This window comes from Daucus carota, chromosome 3 (genome assembly GCF_001625215.2).
Source record: "Daucus carota subsp. sativus chromosome 3, DH1 v3.0, whole genome shotgun sequence".
Taxonomy (NCBI): domain Eukaryota; kingdom Viridiplantae; phylum Streptophyta; class Magnoliopsida; order Apiales; family Apiaceae; genus Daucus; species Daucus carota.
In genome coordinates, this window is record NC_030383.2 from 16,469,899 (window position 1) to 16,486,883 (window position 16,985).

General features: G+C 34.4%; 1 protein-coding gene across 2 annotated transcripts; it reads right to left on the minus strand.

Moving 5' to 3' along the window:
* Positions 1–1,781: 1,781 nt before the first annotated feature.
* Positions 1,782–14,171, minus strand: LOC108214838 (serine protease SPPA, chloroplastic). Of its 2 annotated transcripts, XM_017387051.2 has the most exons (13): positions 13,607–14,170; positions 13,087–13,270; positions 10,287–10,424; positions 9,199–9,369; positions 9,022–9,125; positions 8,396–8,463; positions 7,611–7,777; positions 6,621–6,690; positions 5,127–5,281; positions 4,415–4,520; positions 3,444–3,531; positions 3,224–3,367; positions 1,782–2,461 (listed from the first exon to the last, which is right to left on the minus strand). In XM_017387051.2, the coding sequence occupies exons 1-13, from the start codon at positions 14,018–14,020 to the stop codon at positions 2,231–2,233; spliced, it is 2,040 nt and encodes a 679-aa protein (XP_017242540.1). In that variant the 5' UTR covers positions 14,021–14,170; the 3' UTR covers positions 1,782–2,230. The 2 variants fall into 2 exon arrangements, with proteins under 2 accessions (XP_017242540.1, XP_017242541.1); XM_017387052.2 differs by lacking the exon at positions 1,782–2,461 and having other exon boundaries at positions 3,227–3,367; positions 3,439–3,531; positions 13,607–14,171.
* Between the last annotated feature and the right edge of the window lie 2,814 nt (positions 14,172–16,985).

A 16,985-nucleotide genomic window follows, 5' to 3' on the forward strand; every position in this document is an offset into this window, starting at 1 on the left:
GTAGTAATACAGTTGATATTCTCTTTGATCTGGCTGCTGGTATTCAACTCGTTTCATGCCCTACATGATTCTAAATAATATACTCCCTCCGTCCCAGCCAATTCTTTACGTTTGGTTTGGGCACGGAGGTTAAGAAATATGTATAAAGTAGTGGAAAAGAGGAAGAAAAGTGGGTGAAGTGGTGGGACCCGTCAATTTTTAATGAATAAAAGAGAGATAGTGGAGTAAAAGTAGTGTGAAAAGGGAGTAAAAGTAGTGTGAAAAGGGAGGAAAAATTGGGAAGTGGTGGGACCCATTGACTATTTTTGGTAAGTTTTGGAATGTAAAGAATTGGATGGGACATCCCAAAAAGGAAACTGTAGTATCTTCTATACTTGATGAAATTGCGACGAAATTCTAGTGGCCAAAGCACTAGGCAAGCAGGCATGCGCAAAAGTATATATATCAGTATATAAACAAGATGTGATCATCTTTCTTGTAAATTCTCCAGAAACATTGGGATTTATATCAATATCGCAATAGATCAGAGCATATAGATAAGATGGACATTAACAATGGTCCCAAAACTCTCTCCCAATGTATTTCAGTTCTGCTAATGAAGCTATCTATCTTCAACCTAAATTTCCCTCAGATGCCAGCAGTCTCGCCTGTACAGATTCAGCGGTTTTGGATTAGGCAGATCATCTCCTTCTGCTTCACCGCGTCGATTGAAATTGCAGTACAGTCTGCTCAGTGGCCGAGCCCTTGCTCTCCTCTCATCAGCTGGCTCGCTCTTGCCATTTCATTGGCCTTTGCTGCTCTTTTTGTTGCAACATCCATTGATGCCTCGAGATTTGTAGTTTTGATACATGTTTTGGAGCATTTGTCGGTCTTCTTTGCTGCCACGGCCTTCTTCATCGCCATTTCAATTCCGTTTCCTATGTATATCAAGTGCGTTAGCTGGACAGTCTATGTCATCTCTCTGTTAGCCATTTCCGTTTGCCATCTTTACTAACCGACGGCATCATCCATCGAGTAATAAACAGACGAAATCCGACGACTATCAGACTCGTAGCTGCACTCCAAAGAGACTCGACTCGACTAATGAATCAATCCATAACATTCACTAGGTACATCAACAACATTCACTAGGAAGATGAACGGTTTTATTTCAATCTCCTTGATGATGTACAGCAGCCCCAATCTTCCGTATAATATAGCTAAAGTTAACCACCCAAGGCTGTTTTCTAGCTAGTTAATTGTGTATTAAATGAAACAATGCTCTAGTAAATATTTGATATGTACCTTCTACTATACATATTCACATCACAGTTTGCTGAACACTCAATTCTGCATTAAGTCTAACTTCTTCTGCAGGTATAACCTCGAATGCGTACCGTTGTGCAAGGTAATCGGAGAGTTCAATACTCAAACTTAGTTGGGATGACAGTTTACTATCATGCATTTGGCCTATTGATGATATGAAATATGTAACAAAAAGGGCAAAACTCTTCATGCCTGCCTAAAAACAGATTAAAAGAACTAGCTACCCAAAAATTGACCAGCATTTAAGCTTAATAATGAAATCCAATGGCCAGAAAAGGTTACCAAGCAACAAAAATTAAAAAGGGATGAAGAGTGTAGGTCTAACTAGGTAGCTCTAGCTTTAATTTGATTCATATGTCAATCTGAAAGAGAAATTAATGTATCTTTCTTGTCTTGTTTTGGCAGAGAGCAAATGGAGGTATAAAATCTATATTTTGAAAAGAACACAGAGAATGACAGTGATAACAGATATGGAGTTCAGTAATACGATATATGAAGTTTAAACAAAATTCAAAATTTCAACATCCAGCAGGACTGGGGGTGGGGGAACTTAACCTTAAAACATATATAAATCACTATAGATTTCTTTGTTGTTTACATGGATGCTGAGAAGTGGGTCAAGATTGCATATACAATCGCAAAAAACATGTCCATCCCCTTCACCTTTTCCTTGATAGATAAATCCTAATGCATCTTTGTTACCTTGTATATATATCTAACTTGGTACATTAAGTACCTTGGAAGAATGAGTACCTCAAGCGAATGAGCATAATCTTACCTGAATTCAGGCGCCTGTCTTATTTCTGTTTCTGTCTATTTTGGTGATAAGAAACTCTGCTAGTCATTTGTGGAGATACCCAGTCCTCAAATAGTGCCATTAAAGAAAGCTGGAATCATGAACTTTGTACAAAATGATAGCTTCGGATCATATAGAGCTTAGGTAGTCTTTAATAAGACTCATGAAAGCGTTGCCATGTGAAGTGTTTTCGGATCCCTGAAACATGATTCCATCCATTCGGGCTTGAACTCCATCTGCAGATGCCAAACCTTGTAGTAATTCTCTTAATGTCTGGTCTACTCCAACTATAGAACTTCCTATGCCACTCAAAAGTTCAGGTAGGGTCGACGAGGGTCTTGACAGCTCAACAAGAGTAACCTGGAGAAGTTCAAGACAGAGTCTTATTAATAGTTTCATGTTCGGCAGATTACATAGATTGCAATTTTCCAACAATTTTGGAGGCATTTTCTTTTTTATAAGTTAGTTTGAAGTTTGAAATATTGCACACACACACACACACACACACACACACACACACATATACATACATACATACATACAAGATGTATATCAGATCTGGAACAGTCTGATTACTACTAACATTACTCAAGGCTCATTACATTGTTTCTGCCCTTTGGATTCCAAACTTGTATTTTTTTTTGTATCACAATGAAACATTTTTTGTATTTCACCATAAGGAATAATGAAGATTTGAAAGTAGCAAATTCTCAGTTTTCACCCTTGTATTGATCTTTTAAAAATTTGCAGCACGTGACATATCAGGCATGTTACTTCAGTTCTTGCATCTTTTTAATCATCTGACACACAGGTCTTCATAATTTACTAATATATATAACAACAATGATGACAATATAACTTCACTTCCATGCAAAATATAGAGCAGAAGTAAGCCAATAGCCATCCAAAAAAGAAATGGCCAAGTGGTAGAGGCTTGTTGTAAAGGAGCTTATTCAACCATAGGTTAAAGATCCATATTCCATACCAATGGAGGCAACTACATTGGGAAGTGGTTTACCATTTTCTATAACTTGGGGTTAAAAAATCAAAATAAGGTTATGCCAAACCTGCGGGAATATGCAGACCAAATTTATGACACTTAAAAGTCTAATAATTACCAACCTGTTTGTCCTCAGGTATATCTGCTTTCTTCTTTGCAATAGCAACAGCTCGAGAGAGTCCACCAATAGCATCAACTAACCCTCGTGAAGCGGCATCATTCCCGGTCCACACTCTACCTTGTGCAACCTCCTCCATTTGATCTACCTGCCACAAAAGTTTGGAACTCAATGGCTGATAAGATTTACTAAATTTCGATGCGTATACTCATTCACTACCGTACTGTCATTGATCTTGAAAAGGCTGCTTTGTCTCTAAATTGTGAATATGCATTTTGAGCAGACTTAGCAAAAAGTTCTTCTTCATCTGGTCTGCAAGCAAAAATATGATTACTTCTCAACTGCACAACCCACTAAGGGGCACAAACCCACTAGGAAGCTTAACAATTGCGTTCTGATTAACTTGCAAGGATACTAGGGGTAGGAGAATTCTAGCCCAAGACCTCTCCTTCACCAAGTTCTGATACCATGTTATGACTAACTACTCGGAACATTTTAGGTGTATGGGAAAGCCACTGAATGGATGTTAAATTTTAACAACTTAAGAAAACATTATTAACGGTGCGAATATTGACAAATTTAGTAGTCTTGTCTTAAGTGATTTCTTAAAGAATATTGAAGGTAGCTGGGCCTGATAATCAAAAAAACCATTATGTCTGCTAATCAAGATAAACAGATATCTAAGATTAATCCACATTTACAGTTTCATTTTACAGAGTTAATACAAACATTATGCACAATACGAACGACACAATTTCAATATATCAGACATTTTGTTTTGTGTCCAAATTATATATCAAAGGACAATTTGCATAGTATTATACACATAAAAATTCAAGACAATGTAATTATTCAAAATCAGATCAGATAAACCATAGCAACATTATTACTGCTATTTATATAAATAATTTCGGTTTTGAGCTGTTGGGTTTATATCATTGACCTGGACAAATAAATTAGTACTTGAAATGAGTTGAACCAAGCAAAGGCCTAATTGTCTCAGTAACCCCATGTTGACCAATAAAGCTACAGATGGAGGAAGGAATATTCGATGAATCCTCAATTCTAGCATCACTTTTATTATCTATATATTATGTATTATCGATACTTCATTTTTTTGCTAATATTTTCATTTTCATTTTCATTTCCTATTAGAGTTGGCAAATGTTTGTTGAGATTAATGACAGCTCTCTACCTGAATGGTCTCTGATCAGCTGCAGTAAGCTCCGCATATCTTCCCCGTGATATAATATCCTTGTTGAAGCCTATTCTCTCGTATAGTTTCCCCAAATTAAACTTTCCTGCAAGAAAACATTGAAAATCATTGTTGCAAAGCTACAAAAGGCACAAAAAGCGAGTTTGCTATACAACCTTAGTAGTCCATAAAAATACCATTATTTGGAGAGTTTGCAGTAGATATTCGATTCAGTCGTTACAAAATATAGTCAGATGAGTACGTTGTTTAGGTGTTTGAATAAACTCAGATGTACAGGATCACCCTATATAGGTGTTTTGATAAACTCAGATAAATATCACTTATATTAGTCTTCGAGTTCCATAGTTTATAAGAGGCTAAAGAATAAGTATCTCTCCAAACTCCAGTTGTTTTTTGTTTTTCACCTTTTAGGAGAGTCAGAGATAACATTTAGTAGTTTTCATGTGTAACAAACATGGTTATAAGTTCAAATACTTATTAAGGCTTTTAAGAGATTATCCTCCTATCCAAACAGGCTCTACGTGGAACTACAGCAAAAAAGAAAAAGTTACTTATTCCAGCTAACTGAAAATTTATCTCTCAATCCAAATGTCTAACAGTCTTACCAGCCAAAAATGTAACATTTACAACTATTTACTAATTACTTCTTTAGTAAAGCTAGAACCTTTCTACAATAATAATTGTGGCTTACCTGTGACAACCCCAATTGAACCTGTCAAGGTAAGATTCTCAGAAACTATAGCACCTGCTGCCATTGCCATATAGTATCCTCCACTAGCTGCAACATCAGCCATTGATGCAACTACTGGTTTAGAGGCAGCAAGAAGTCTTATTTCCCTCCACATTCTGCAGAGTATACAACACCAAATGTAATTATTACACATCTCCACTCTAGTTCTTGCATATGTTTAATTTTTGTGATAAACCATCAAAAGGGACTCGGCCCTGCAAATCAAACTGAGACCACCCTACACTAGATGAATCGAGTATTTGCGCACAAGTAGGTGCCCTCAAGAATTTTTTTTTTCAATCACAGAATCAAACCCATAACTTTATCTCTTTATGTTCTTTATACGCTTGACACCCACTAGGCCAACTTTTTTGGGGTTTGCTCCAGTTTAACTTATTAATGTCCTAGACTTGCAAATAAAGACTAACAGAAAAACATGATATCTACAGAAAACATATTAGAGGAAAGAAAATTCAAGAAAGAGTAAGCTTGAATAAGATAATTTTGTACATCACAGGAACATAAATATTTCAAATAGGATTCATCTACCCCATCTTTAAGACAGTATCTCAAATAAGATAGTATCTTATAGAATGTATTCTTAAAATGTGAAATATAATATGTTACTACATACTAAAGCAATATCAGAGAGAGTTTAGGACAATCCTGAACTTTGAAGATATGATGACAGGGAACAGATATTCAAAGAAACTAGAGTCGCCATTATATACCTATCAGTTAGATATTTAATGTTTAAGTAAAGCTAAAAACAGCTGCAAATTTCATAACGTGTAACAGGAAAAACAAATGCAAATAAAATTAGAGCTCCTGGCGGCTGTCAGTAAGAGCCCGTTGGCTAAGCTAATGACTTATGACTTATGTGATAAGCTCGGAATTTAAAATATCTGTTTGGGTAATTCTGACTTATTAATGACTTGTGAGTTATTAAAAATAAAATAATAAAAATAAAAGTGATTTTATGGATAACTTATGTTATATGGGTAATTTTTATCAAAAAAAAAAATTTTAAAAATTAAGTCACTGAAAAAAGTACCTCAAAGGCTCAAACTAACTTCTAGCTTTAAGTCAGTTTTTGGCTTATTTATGACTTTAAGCTGGCTTCTGACTTATTATACAAACATACATTTTCCAGTTTAAAGTCCGGGCTTTAAGCCCAGACAAACAGGCTCTAAATCATTAAACTCTCTAAGGTATTAATAAGATAGTCCAAACTCATTTAAACTATAACATGAGATTTTAACCCAAAACCAAAAGAGCAAGAATCTCCTTTTAAATGACAAATAACTATTTTTTTTAAATGGAGGACCATAAATTGCTAAAACATTGCGTAATTTTGTGCACAAGTATCAGTCTAATTTCATATGCAGAAGATTGAATAAAAGTATCACAGAAAAGTAACCTAAATAAGGAAGAGCAATCATAAATTTTACTTACAGGTCAGAAGCCAGAGCATCACCTCCCGGACTATCAATCCGGATAATGACAGCCTTGTACCTTTTGGACTCTGCTTTTTCACACAAGAAAAAAAAGGGCTCAATGATCAAGAAGTACAGAATCAAATGATCAAGTTGAACAGGACCAAATGATTAGCACAAAAAAGGAACATTTTCTGTGTTCCATATTTTTCACAATAGTCCAACTATATTACTTGCCGAGTCGATGCATGAAATTTATAATATGAATAGGCATCTGGCATTGAAACTTAAACCCTAACTGACATTTACATTAACAGATAATGTACTAAACAGCTATATATCTAGAAGCAGATGGCAGTCTTTAAATGTAGTTGTTTTATTTGTATATGTTAAAGTGCGTGAAGCATGAGTTGCTAATTTCTAGGAGTAGAAATCAAACCTAAATGTTTATAAAAGCAACAAATCTAGCAATAATCTCAATTTATGGTGAATAATCTGAACTAAAATTCTTACATAGCTTTTTATCTTTTTATAATAGAACAATATTATTGGAAAAATCTGTGGACCTACATTGCAAATAGCAAAAGGAAATCCACCCAAAGTTTAAAAAATGAACAGCAGGAAAACACTAATTTAACAGATCCACAGACAAAAAAGCACTTGTACTTCGAAATTTGATGAAGCAGAAGTCATCAATCCCTCCAAATCTGTCAGACGGCACAAGAAAAAACATCTAGACCTAATATATATATAGAGAGAGAAGAAATGCAAAATAGCGGCTTAACTATAGTTCAATGTCTTAATCACGGATAATGACAGGAAATTGCAAGCCTAATAGGATAACTGAATGTACACATTCAATGTAATACATAGACCATCTGAGATATGGTATCCTCTAACAAGAAAGGTTGCAACTACAGCTGGGAATCTGGGATGCTATGCCCTCATCCAAAATTAAGATATAGAACATCACGAAGTTGTCTTATGGCAAGTGAAGCATGATATATACCTTTAACACTACGAATCTTCTCAATAAATTGCTCAGCAACTATACTTGAACCAGGTGTACTAAATCTACCACGAACACGACTAATGCTTCCAGATGCTCTAATTATAGCAATCTGGTCTTTCCCACCTGATAAACCAAGAGTCCATCCTTTTACTCTCGAATACTTCCTGTTGTTGGGATTCACAGATAGATACAAGTATCAAACAATAAGAGACAGTGTGATACAAGAGATACAACTTATTAATGAAGCCAGTCAAAATTCACATGACCTACTGAAGTGAAAAGTTAACAAGATGGCAGAACAAAACTTTTAATCTTCAGGGCTAAAAGTATCAAGTCTTCACAAATATCTATGTCCAACTTCGCAAAGGCCATAAAAGTTTTCAAACCACCAAAATCTTGCATACCTTGGACTTTACATTTTATATAGCAAAAGATTAACTTTCAGCTATAGAATAGAATAGTGGAATAGCAACAAACAGATTTGGTGCAGGTTATGACCTAATCTGCTTGCAGACAAAGAAGTAGTAGACGCGGTATACACATTCTTTTCTTAAATATCAAAAAAGCATTGGAAGCATTGTCTTGACAGATAGGAGAAATACAAACTATATATGCCAGTCTGGGAGAACATTAATTGTGACAAACTAAAAGAAGCACCGTGATACATTTTCAGTGTAAAGGCTAGAAACTAATAGTGAATCCGAAAAACAAAATAAAAGAGGAAAACAAATACAAACATGCTTGCTCGCTGAACACAAGAAGTAATAAGAATGCTAGAAGACCTGTAATCAACTGTCGGGAGTTTTTTATCCTCCTTAAGTCCCAATTTCTCTTTCAGCATCGAGGTAACCTGAAAATATTTGGCATTACTATCAAGAAATCTAAGACAAATACTTATTCATGTACTCATGTAGAGGTTATTGCGTGTTAGAATTAGATGTGAGAAGTGAGCAAAGGAAATTTATTACTGTAGTTCTTAGAGCTGGGTAGAGATAATAACTTGGAACTAGAATTAAAATTGATACCAAAAAATGAAGAAAACAGTATTATTTAAAAAGGAATTATTATGATTGAAGAGAGAACAAAGAAGCACACAAGGGACAGGACAAAATGATATCTATTCAACAGAGGTAGCCCATATAAAGTTGAAGATAAGGAAAGGAAATGTATCCGTTTGGATTATGAGCATAGTTAACGGAGCCTGTAAATGCACTTGCCTGAGCTACCTACTTATTCAGTTATTCTAGAGTTCTAATGCACCAAAAAAGACATGGAGGAAACGAAACATATCGAAAAAGTAGTCAAGGAGAGTGTGAATGCCAAAATAATGTTAAAATCTAAACGATCTTCATAAGATTATTTGAACAGAGAAATAGCATTTCAGCAACTATTAAGAGCCTGATCATACCTCATCATCATATTTTATATCCGTTATCCAGCCGTCTTCTTTTAGCCTATCAATTTGGTAAACTCCTTCACTAATGAAATTCTCAATTTCTTCTCGTGTCTTCCCTGCAGAACAAATTACATTGTCAATTACAATACTATAAACATAATATAAAATGACTATAAGTACCAAGTTCACCTTTCATGCGAGAAACTTTGTCTAACCAATGCCCATTAATATTATCAAGCAATGCAGTTAGCATCTCACGATTTGGTTCTGAAATACTTTTTCGTGTAAGTTGATCACCAGCACTCTTATATTTACCAATCCTCTGCACTTGTGGCTCAATCCCAACTTTTTCGAGAACACCTGCAAAAAAAAGTTTGATGGCACTCCGCTGCAGTTAAAAAGGAATCATGAGCTTTAATTTTTTTAGGCCCATGCATTTGCAATATAACATAGTTGCGCATTCAACATTGAGTCTATTGCAGAGAAAGATATTAATTGGATAAATTATTTTATAGAAACAGAACTTTTTATCTTTCTCCGAGTGCAAGTGTCCCAAAATTTTAAATTAATGGGTCTAGTATACTTGAGAGTAAAGGCTTCCACCTGCAGGCAATGCATTTTAGCAAGAATCTGCATAAGCTTAGCCTACATCAGGATCATTTGCATGAAATTAAACTTGAAAATTTCATACAAACCTATTGGCTGAACTGTTTTAATAAATAGATGCATTGTTCTAGAAGTGCTACATAAAATTGGTAGGAAGACCTATAAGTATTGTATTTTTTACTAAATCTTCGTTAGGGCATTGAACTTGGAAAATTGAATTTATTGAGCATAATTGTGTGTGTAAGCACAAATGCCCCTTACTATCTTAGTATAATAAAGCAAAATATAGGTATTACACAATAATATATAAAGATCTATGATTACTGAATAATGGTACTGGTATACTTGTCGAAATTGTATAAGTTTAAGAAAAGGCACTGGTACAATAGTCGGAATTGTATAATTTTTATAATAAGTTTTAAGAAGGTACTGGTACAATTGTCAAAATTGTATAAGAAATAGTAGGTGTAGCATGTTTAGAAGCCAAGGTAGCATACTAGAAGCCAACATACCTAGAATCTAAATATGATACTACTTATAGCCATAGTATAGATTTACCAAATAACTTGCTAGTGGAACTTATCTTTCTGCAACAAACTTTTTGTACAACACTATGATATCTTCCTAAATTTCATATAAGCCTCAAACAAAAAGAAGAGATATCTGCTCACCTCCAAGAAATTGTGCTTGAACACTCAAACCGTATAAAGAAAAGTAGGCACTTGGAGGGGCATATAGTTCCTCACAAGAACATCCAAGGTAATACTCTTTTTCTCCACAGGCGGGGACATAGCACAAAATGAACTTTCCTACAAGCAGAGAAAAATTCAACAAACATAAAAAAATTTTGAAATCGATTATCTTCGATCATGAAAAAAAAGCCTAAAAATCTTATTAGCATAACTAATAGTAATAATAACATCAACAACCATCACAAGCAATATGCTTTGACATGAAAGAGACAGTGCTGCTGACTTGTATACATTGCATTCTAAGAACTTGAACTAATAAAAAAAAAAAAGTATACACTGATCGATCCATGCATGCAACAGATTCTTTGGAGATGAAATGGATCTGAAATGGACAGAGATTTGGGGACTCGGCATGAAATCTTAACACATTAAATTTATACAGTCTTGATAAAATAGACATCATGACTGAGTGTTGCAACCAATAGATCAGTTGTGCATAATTTTATCACAAATTCATAGCACAAAATTGAAAGGATAACACAGAATAGAAACATGTTGTTCAGGCCTTCAGACCTTTCTCTGCATAAAAGGTTGTGAAAAGGCCTTAGATTCCATTAGAAGACTAAATTGCTGCAAGACCCAGTTTAGTATGACGGATCATACTCATATTTTATACTAATGTGCATTTCATCTCCTATCGACAGATCAGTATATATACGCTGACACTAATGCTCCTTTTGGTAGAAAAACTGGAATCGAAAGAAAAAATTGTGAAGAAAAATAAAGGATGTAACTTGTAAGATATCAGAGTGTAAGAAACTGAGTGCAAGATTTCAATGATGAGTTCTCTAAGAAAAGTGAACCAATCGCTAGTAATAGAGAGGAGGGAATAAAGATCTTATATATGTACCCATAAGGTAGAAAAGAATTTCATTCCATTCCTCTGTATGACATTTACCAGATGAAGTATAAATGACTTTGTATTTATAAAGGGTTAAATATCAAGTAGGTGACTCATTACAGCCCGATGACTCAAGTTGGTCACTGGTTGAAAAAGTGACTCACTGTGATCACTCACTTATTTAAAACGCACACTCCGTCAAAGTCAATTATAAAATCAGTCAAAGTTAACGTAAAACGTTATAATCCCCGTTAGTGGGTGACGTGTTAGCCTACTCGGCTCCATTTGGCGCTGACTGGATTTTAAAAAAATAAAAAAGGGAAAAGAAGAAAAGCAACGTTTTAAAACCTAAACCCAGTGTATACACACACATTCAGCAACGAAGAGGCGGGAAGGGAAGTGAAGAAGACGAACCCTAATCGCAGCGACGAACATTTTCCGATCGATTGAAGGTCTTCCTGGCAAGAACGTGGACGCCCTATAAGCTACTATCATCTGTAAGTCATCTTTGTGTGTATACGCAAGTAGTTACCATTAGGGTTTTGTAGTCATGCACAATGGGTTGATCATTTTTGTGTATTTTGTCATTTATGTGTTGTCTCTATATCATTTGTATGTGTAATCGTTATCTTTTGTATATAGGATATGGATTCTAGGGTTTTAATCCATCTGCATCATCACGGGGACTTTACCTCTGAAACTTTTAAAGGGAATGCTAATTATGTTGGGGGGAAAGTAGATATTATGGAAAATGTAGACACAAAGAAGCTTACGATGCTAACCATCCAAAGCTATTCGATGAAATACAAATATAGCAGGACAGATTTCGTTTATTTTCAAACTGATGGGCATAGCTTTAGGAGGGGCATTAGACTAGTGTATGATGATGATTCCCTTAGTAACATGATTGAGGTGTCTTTGCCTTATAAAAGAATCAATTTGTTTGTGGATCATAAAAAGAGGTTTGCTCATTCCACTGACCCTCCCAAGAGTGTGACTTTTGTTGATAAATTGAAGATGAGTGTTGGTGTTGAGGGGACAGAGAAAGATGTGTGTAGTGAGGATGATAGTGATGACCCCCTGTATGAATACAACAGTGAGGAAGAAACTGATGAGGAGCTTGTAGTTGCTAGAAAGGAGAGGAAACAAATTAAAGATGCTAGTTCAGAGAGTTCGGGGGATGAGTATGATGAGGATGAGTATCCTAGTGATGAACTTATGCCTTCCTTCAGTCTCAGCATCGAACCATTCAAAGTAATCACATCTACTATCCTATATCGAATCGAATAAATTTTAAAACCAAGCAAAAAATACATCACTACTTCATTGCTTGCAATCAATAAACCAAACCTACCTGAGATTGGCAATAAGTATAAAACCTTCGTCCGGGATTTTTCAAAGACCAGGAGGTGTACATCTTTGCCTTCTTCCCGCAATCACAAATATAGTTGCTGGCTGAAACTCGAGACGATCTTCCGGAGCTCATTGACATGGGGCTTTCGAATAAGAGATAGTTTAGAGACTATGTACGAAAACAATTAGAGTGACAATGAAAGCACATAAGATTTGGATGTTCAAAATCAAGAACCCTAAACCTCTCATGTTTGTATATATATACTCTGTAAACATAACGGTTAGTTTGAAAGAAAGACTCCACATAAGCGCCAGCTAATTGTTTGAGCCATGTCAGCATGGTGGACCGTTAGATTTATAATTGACTTTGACGGAGTGTGCGTTTTAAATAAGTGAGTGATCACAGTGAGTCACTTTTTCAACCGGTGACCAACTTGAGTCATCGGGCTGTAATGAGTCACCTACTTGATATTTAACCCTATTTATAAATGTGCTTAAACAAGAAGCCCATTAGAGTAACTGTACCTGATTTTTTAAAATTCAAAATATGTCGACGAATTTCTTCAATTTTACCCCATCCACAATCCAATGGTTCAATATGCAGATAAATACCAGCTACACGAGGATCATAGGCTGCCTTCGTAAAGTTTTCACAAATTTGCGGTAATGATAATCCCGATGCAAACCTGCTCTTCAGCTGATCAGTTATCTGTACACATAAAAGTTGTACACTTGTAAAATGTACATAAAAATTAATCCAATCCCAAATACTAAATTACTTAAAAATGCATAAGCAAAGATATAAACTTGTCAGGTAAGTAGTTCTGTGACTTCTGTCATAACTAAAAAAAATAAATCAGCACCAACCAAATGCTTAAAAAATCTTGCTACTTTTCTCACTCAACAGGGTACAATTCGATCAAAACCAAATGCCTAAATAAAATTTATCCTTGTACTAATTTAGTTTATTTGAACTAATTAACAAATTTTGCAATGAGACAAGCCAATCGCAACCGAAATTGAATCAAGATTTCTTATTAGATACCTGACCACGGAGTTTCATAGTCAAGACACTTCCCTTCTTAACACGCTGCCAAGGCAAAGCAATCAACATCCTCAGCTTGACAACAAAGCTCATCCAGCCACTTGGCTCCTTATACTCAAACTCCCCAGTTGGATAATCAATCTTCTTATTTATTTTAGTATCGTCCTCGACTGATGATGATATAGGAGTTCCGTTATTCGATACATCATCGTTGTTGGTTGTTTTGGTGTCGGGGGATGAGTTGAGGGCACGAACAATAAAGGGGGTTTTGGTGGGGGGAGTGAAGAGGGGTTTTAGGGGGAGAGAAAAGGGGCGGACTTGTTTGGGAAATGAGGAGAGAGATGTGGCTGAGAGGAGCTTCGACATGGGTTGAGAGAGAGAGAAGAGAGATGTTGCTGAGAGGAGCTTCGACATGGGGAGAGAGAGAGAGAGAGAATAGTTACATGGGAATATGGGATGGGGGAGTGAAGATGATGAAGATAATGTAAGAAGTTGAAGATCCACCACGTCGCGTCCTCTCTTCTTTGGTGACTCTGGCGCCAACCCCCTTTCACGTTAACAACAATTTCATTATTCTTGTACTCCAATATAATTCTTGTACAAGATTATTATGAATAAATTATTAACCTATTGAAGTTTTCTGTGAGATTATTCTAAAAATAATATATTTTAATTGTTTTAATTTATTTTAAATTGAATATTTTTAATAATAGGTGATATAGAATTTTTTTCTAAAAATTTGATAAATATAACTAAAATTACGTAATTTACTAAATTTAAAACTTCTTACTGTTTATAATTTTTATCTGTATTATTTTTATCTATGTTAAACTAAGTTTTTTAGTAGGTCGAAGATGTTCTAAATATGTAATTATCACGTTACCTGAAAAGAAATTAGTCATATCACTTTTGATTGACGGAGCGGGATATATAAAACATGATTTTAAAATATTGATATTTGATTTAACTTAACTTGATTTTCCGAAATTACTTACTCATTCATGTTAAAATAATCATGAAAGTGTCTAATTTTTCTAAATATAAATAATTATCTCTGCTGAAGGAATGTTACACTTTCTACATATATACCTAATTCCAACATTTAGTATATGAGTATAATTTATTTATTTTTTTGTGTTTGGTAGACAAAATCAATGATATTTACAATTAAATCTAATTTCTATGTATAATATTGAGATCGATGATGATAAATTTCGTCCATTTTTTAACACAATAAAGAATAAATAGACAAAATATGTACCAACGAAAGAGGAAATCCTAGTAGCATAACAGTGCAGTTGGAAAGGAATGAAAATTATTTCATTATCTGTGCCACACATATTGGCCAAAAGAAGAGAGTATATGTGTTCATCTTTGATACGAGCAAATATAATAGAGAAATTTCAATATCTTTTGTCCATCATTTGTACAAGCGAACTGGCATGATATTTATATTATTTTACCAACTTTTAAGCGGCTAGAAATTTTAAAATCAACTACAACAGTTAGAATTGTTTCTACATAAATTATAACATGCAATTCAAACATTTCATAGTTATCTTGGTGTATTTATCTTAGTTTAATTACTTATGAATTTACTATATTTTGAATGACATTTTCCAAGATTTATGCAAGTTCATCGAGAAGGGTTGTTAATGATATGAAATGCTTTTGTGACTATTGTTAAAAGACTTGATTAGCGACATCTTGATGTTTACGATATTCACAAGAAGGTACCATACTTGTGTCAATGATAGTGTAAATAATAAATATATAATTAAGTAAAACTTGTAATATTTTGTGCCTAAGTTTGCTTGCTTGATTTGAGTGATTGAATTACAGAGCACTCGATTTTACTTGTTAGCCACATCAGAACTTTAACTTATTGTCAGGATGGAGTTTTGAGAAGTCACTTTTACATGATGTCACTACTAGAAGATCTGTGAGCACCGTATAGGGGTGAAACCCATTATGGTCACGTCTCGTTATTGCAAGAAGATCTGTTGCACGGTCAAAGATTATGTACATACCCAATTTATCTCGGTATACATGTTTACAGAGAAGGCTTAGAAACCAAGACCAATAATTGTAGGACTCCTCATACACCAAGCCAAAACAAAAACAAATGGGATATTGATGATAGTTTGAGTCAACTCTCATAGTAACAAGTAACTTTCCATTATATATTCCCTTCAGGAAGGTATCGTCAATTGAAATTAATCACCGGTCAAGCATATTACCAACCATCAACCATAGGTTTGAGACACTCGAAAGCATGCTTGAATATATATATATATATATATATATATATATATATATATATATATATATATATATATATATATATATATATATATATATATATATATATATATATATTTCTCTTAGTATGATGAGACACAACGTCAATCTCAATAATTGTGCTTGATTTAAATTGGTCATGACGGCTAGTATCATTGGTAATTTATTATATGTAGTCAACGGCCAGCTCCTATACACCCTCTCAATAACAACACCCCCCCCCCTCCCCCTCCCCCTCCCCCAATGATTTCTTGTTCTGACCATTTTTATGAACTTGCTTCACTATTGGTATTAAGATTGTTTGTCACGATATATAGATCTAATAGACAATTCATCATTCTCAAGATTAAAAGTAAGGGACATCATGTTGTCACTTTTTTCATCACCACTAGAGTGTATTCCTCATTCTCAAACCAACTTGCCCGTGAAACATGTGTTTGGCGTTGTTTTATACGAGTTCTCGAAAATTCTTCTTTTACATCTTCTAAATCAGTTCAAAATAATCAGATTCATCTATGAAATTATCATCTAATGGACACTATTCACAATAATCACTGCTAGTGTAAACTCTATCATCGTCATCATTATTTTGGAGTGTCGATTCTATAAGCGCACTCGTACTTACTATTGGTTTAGAGCTTTGGATGCATGCAATATTTTGATTTTGATTTTAAATTTTAGTTGTAATTTCAATTTTTATGTGGAATTCCATTATATTTATATACTCTATTTTCATATTCTATTTTAATGTGTGTGCAAGACCATGTCTAATCAATTTCTATATGTACTTTGTTTAACGTTTATTATAATAATTTGTGATGTGTGTATTTGTATGATTATGTACACTTTTAGGAGGAGTAAACCGTATGGTTTAAATTGCATACATTTTACCAGTTTTGGATGTCGGAGTCTGCCTTAAAAGCAGGACAGACTATGTATGTTTGGTTTGATTTGATTTTTTGAGGTTTAAGTCACATTGTTAACAAAGTCTTTTTGTTAGGAGGAAAAGATTTATGGAGTGTTGACTCTTGTGTGAATTAGATGTTTTAATATGAGGAGTCAGCTTACTTTTATGATT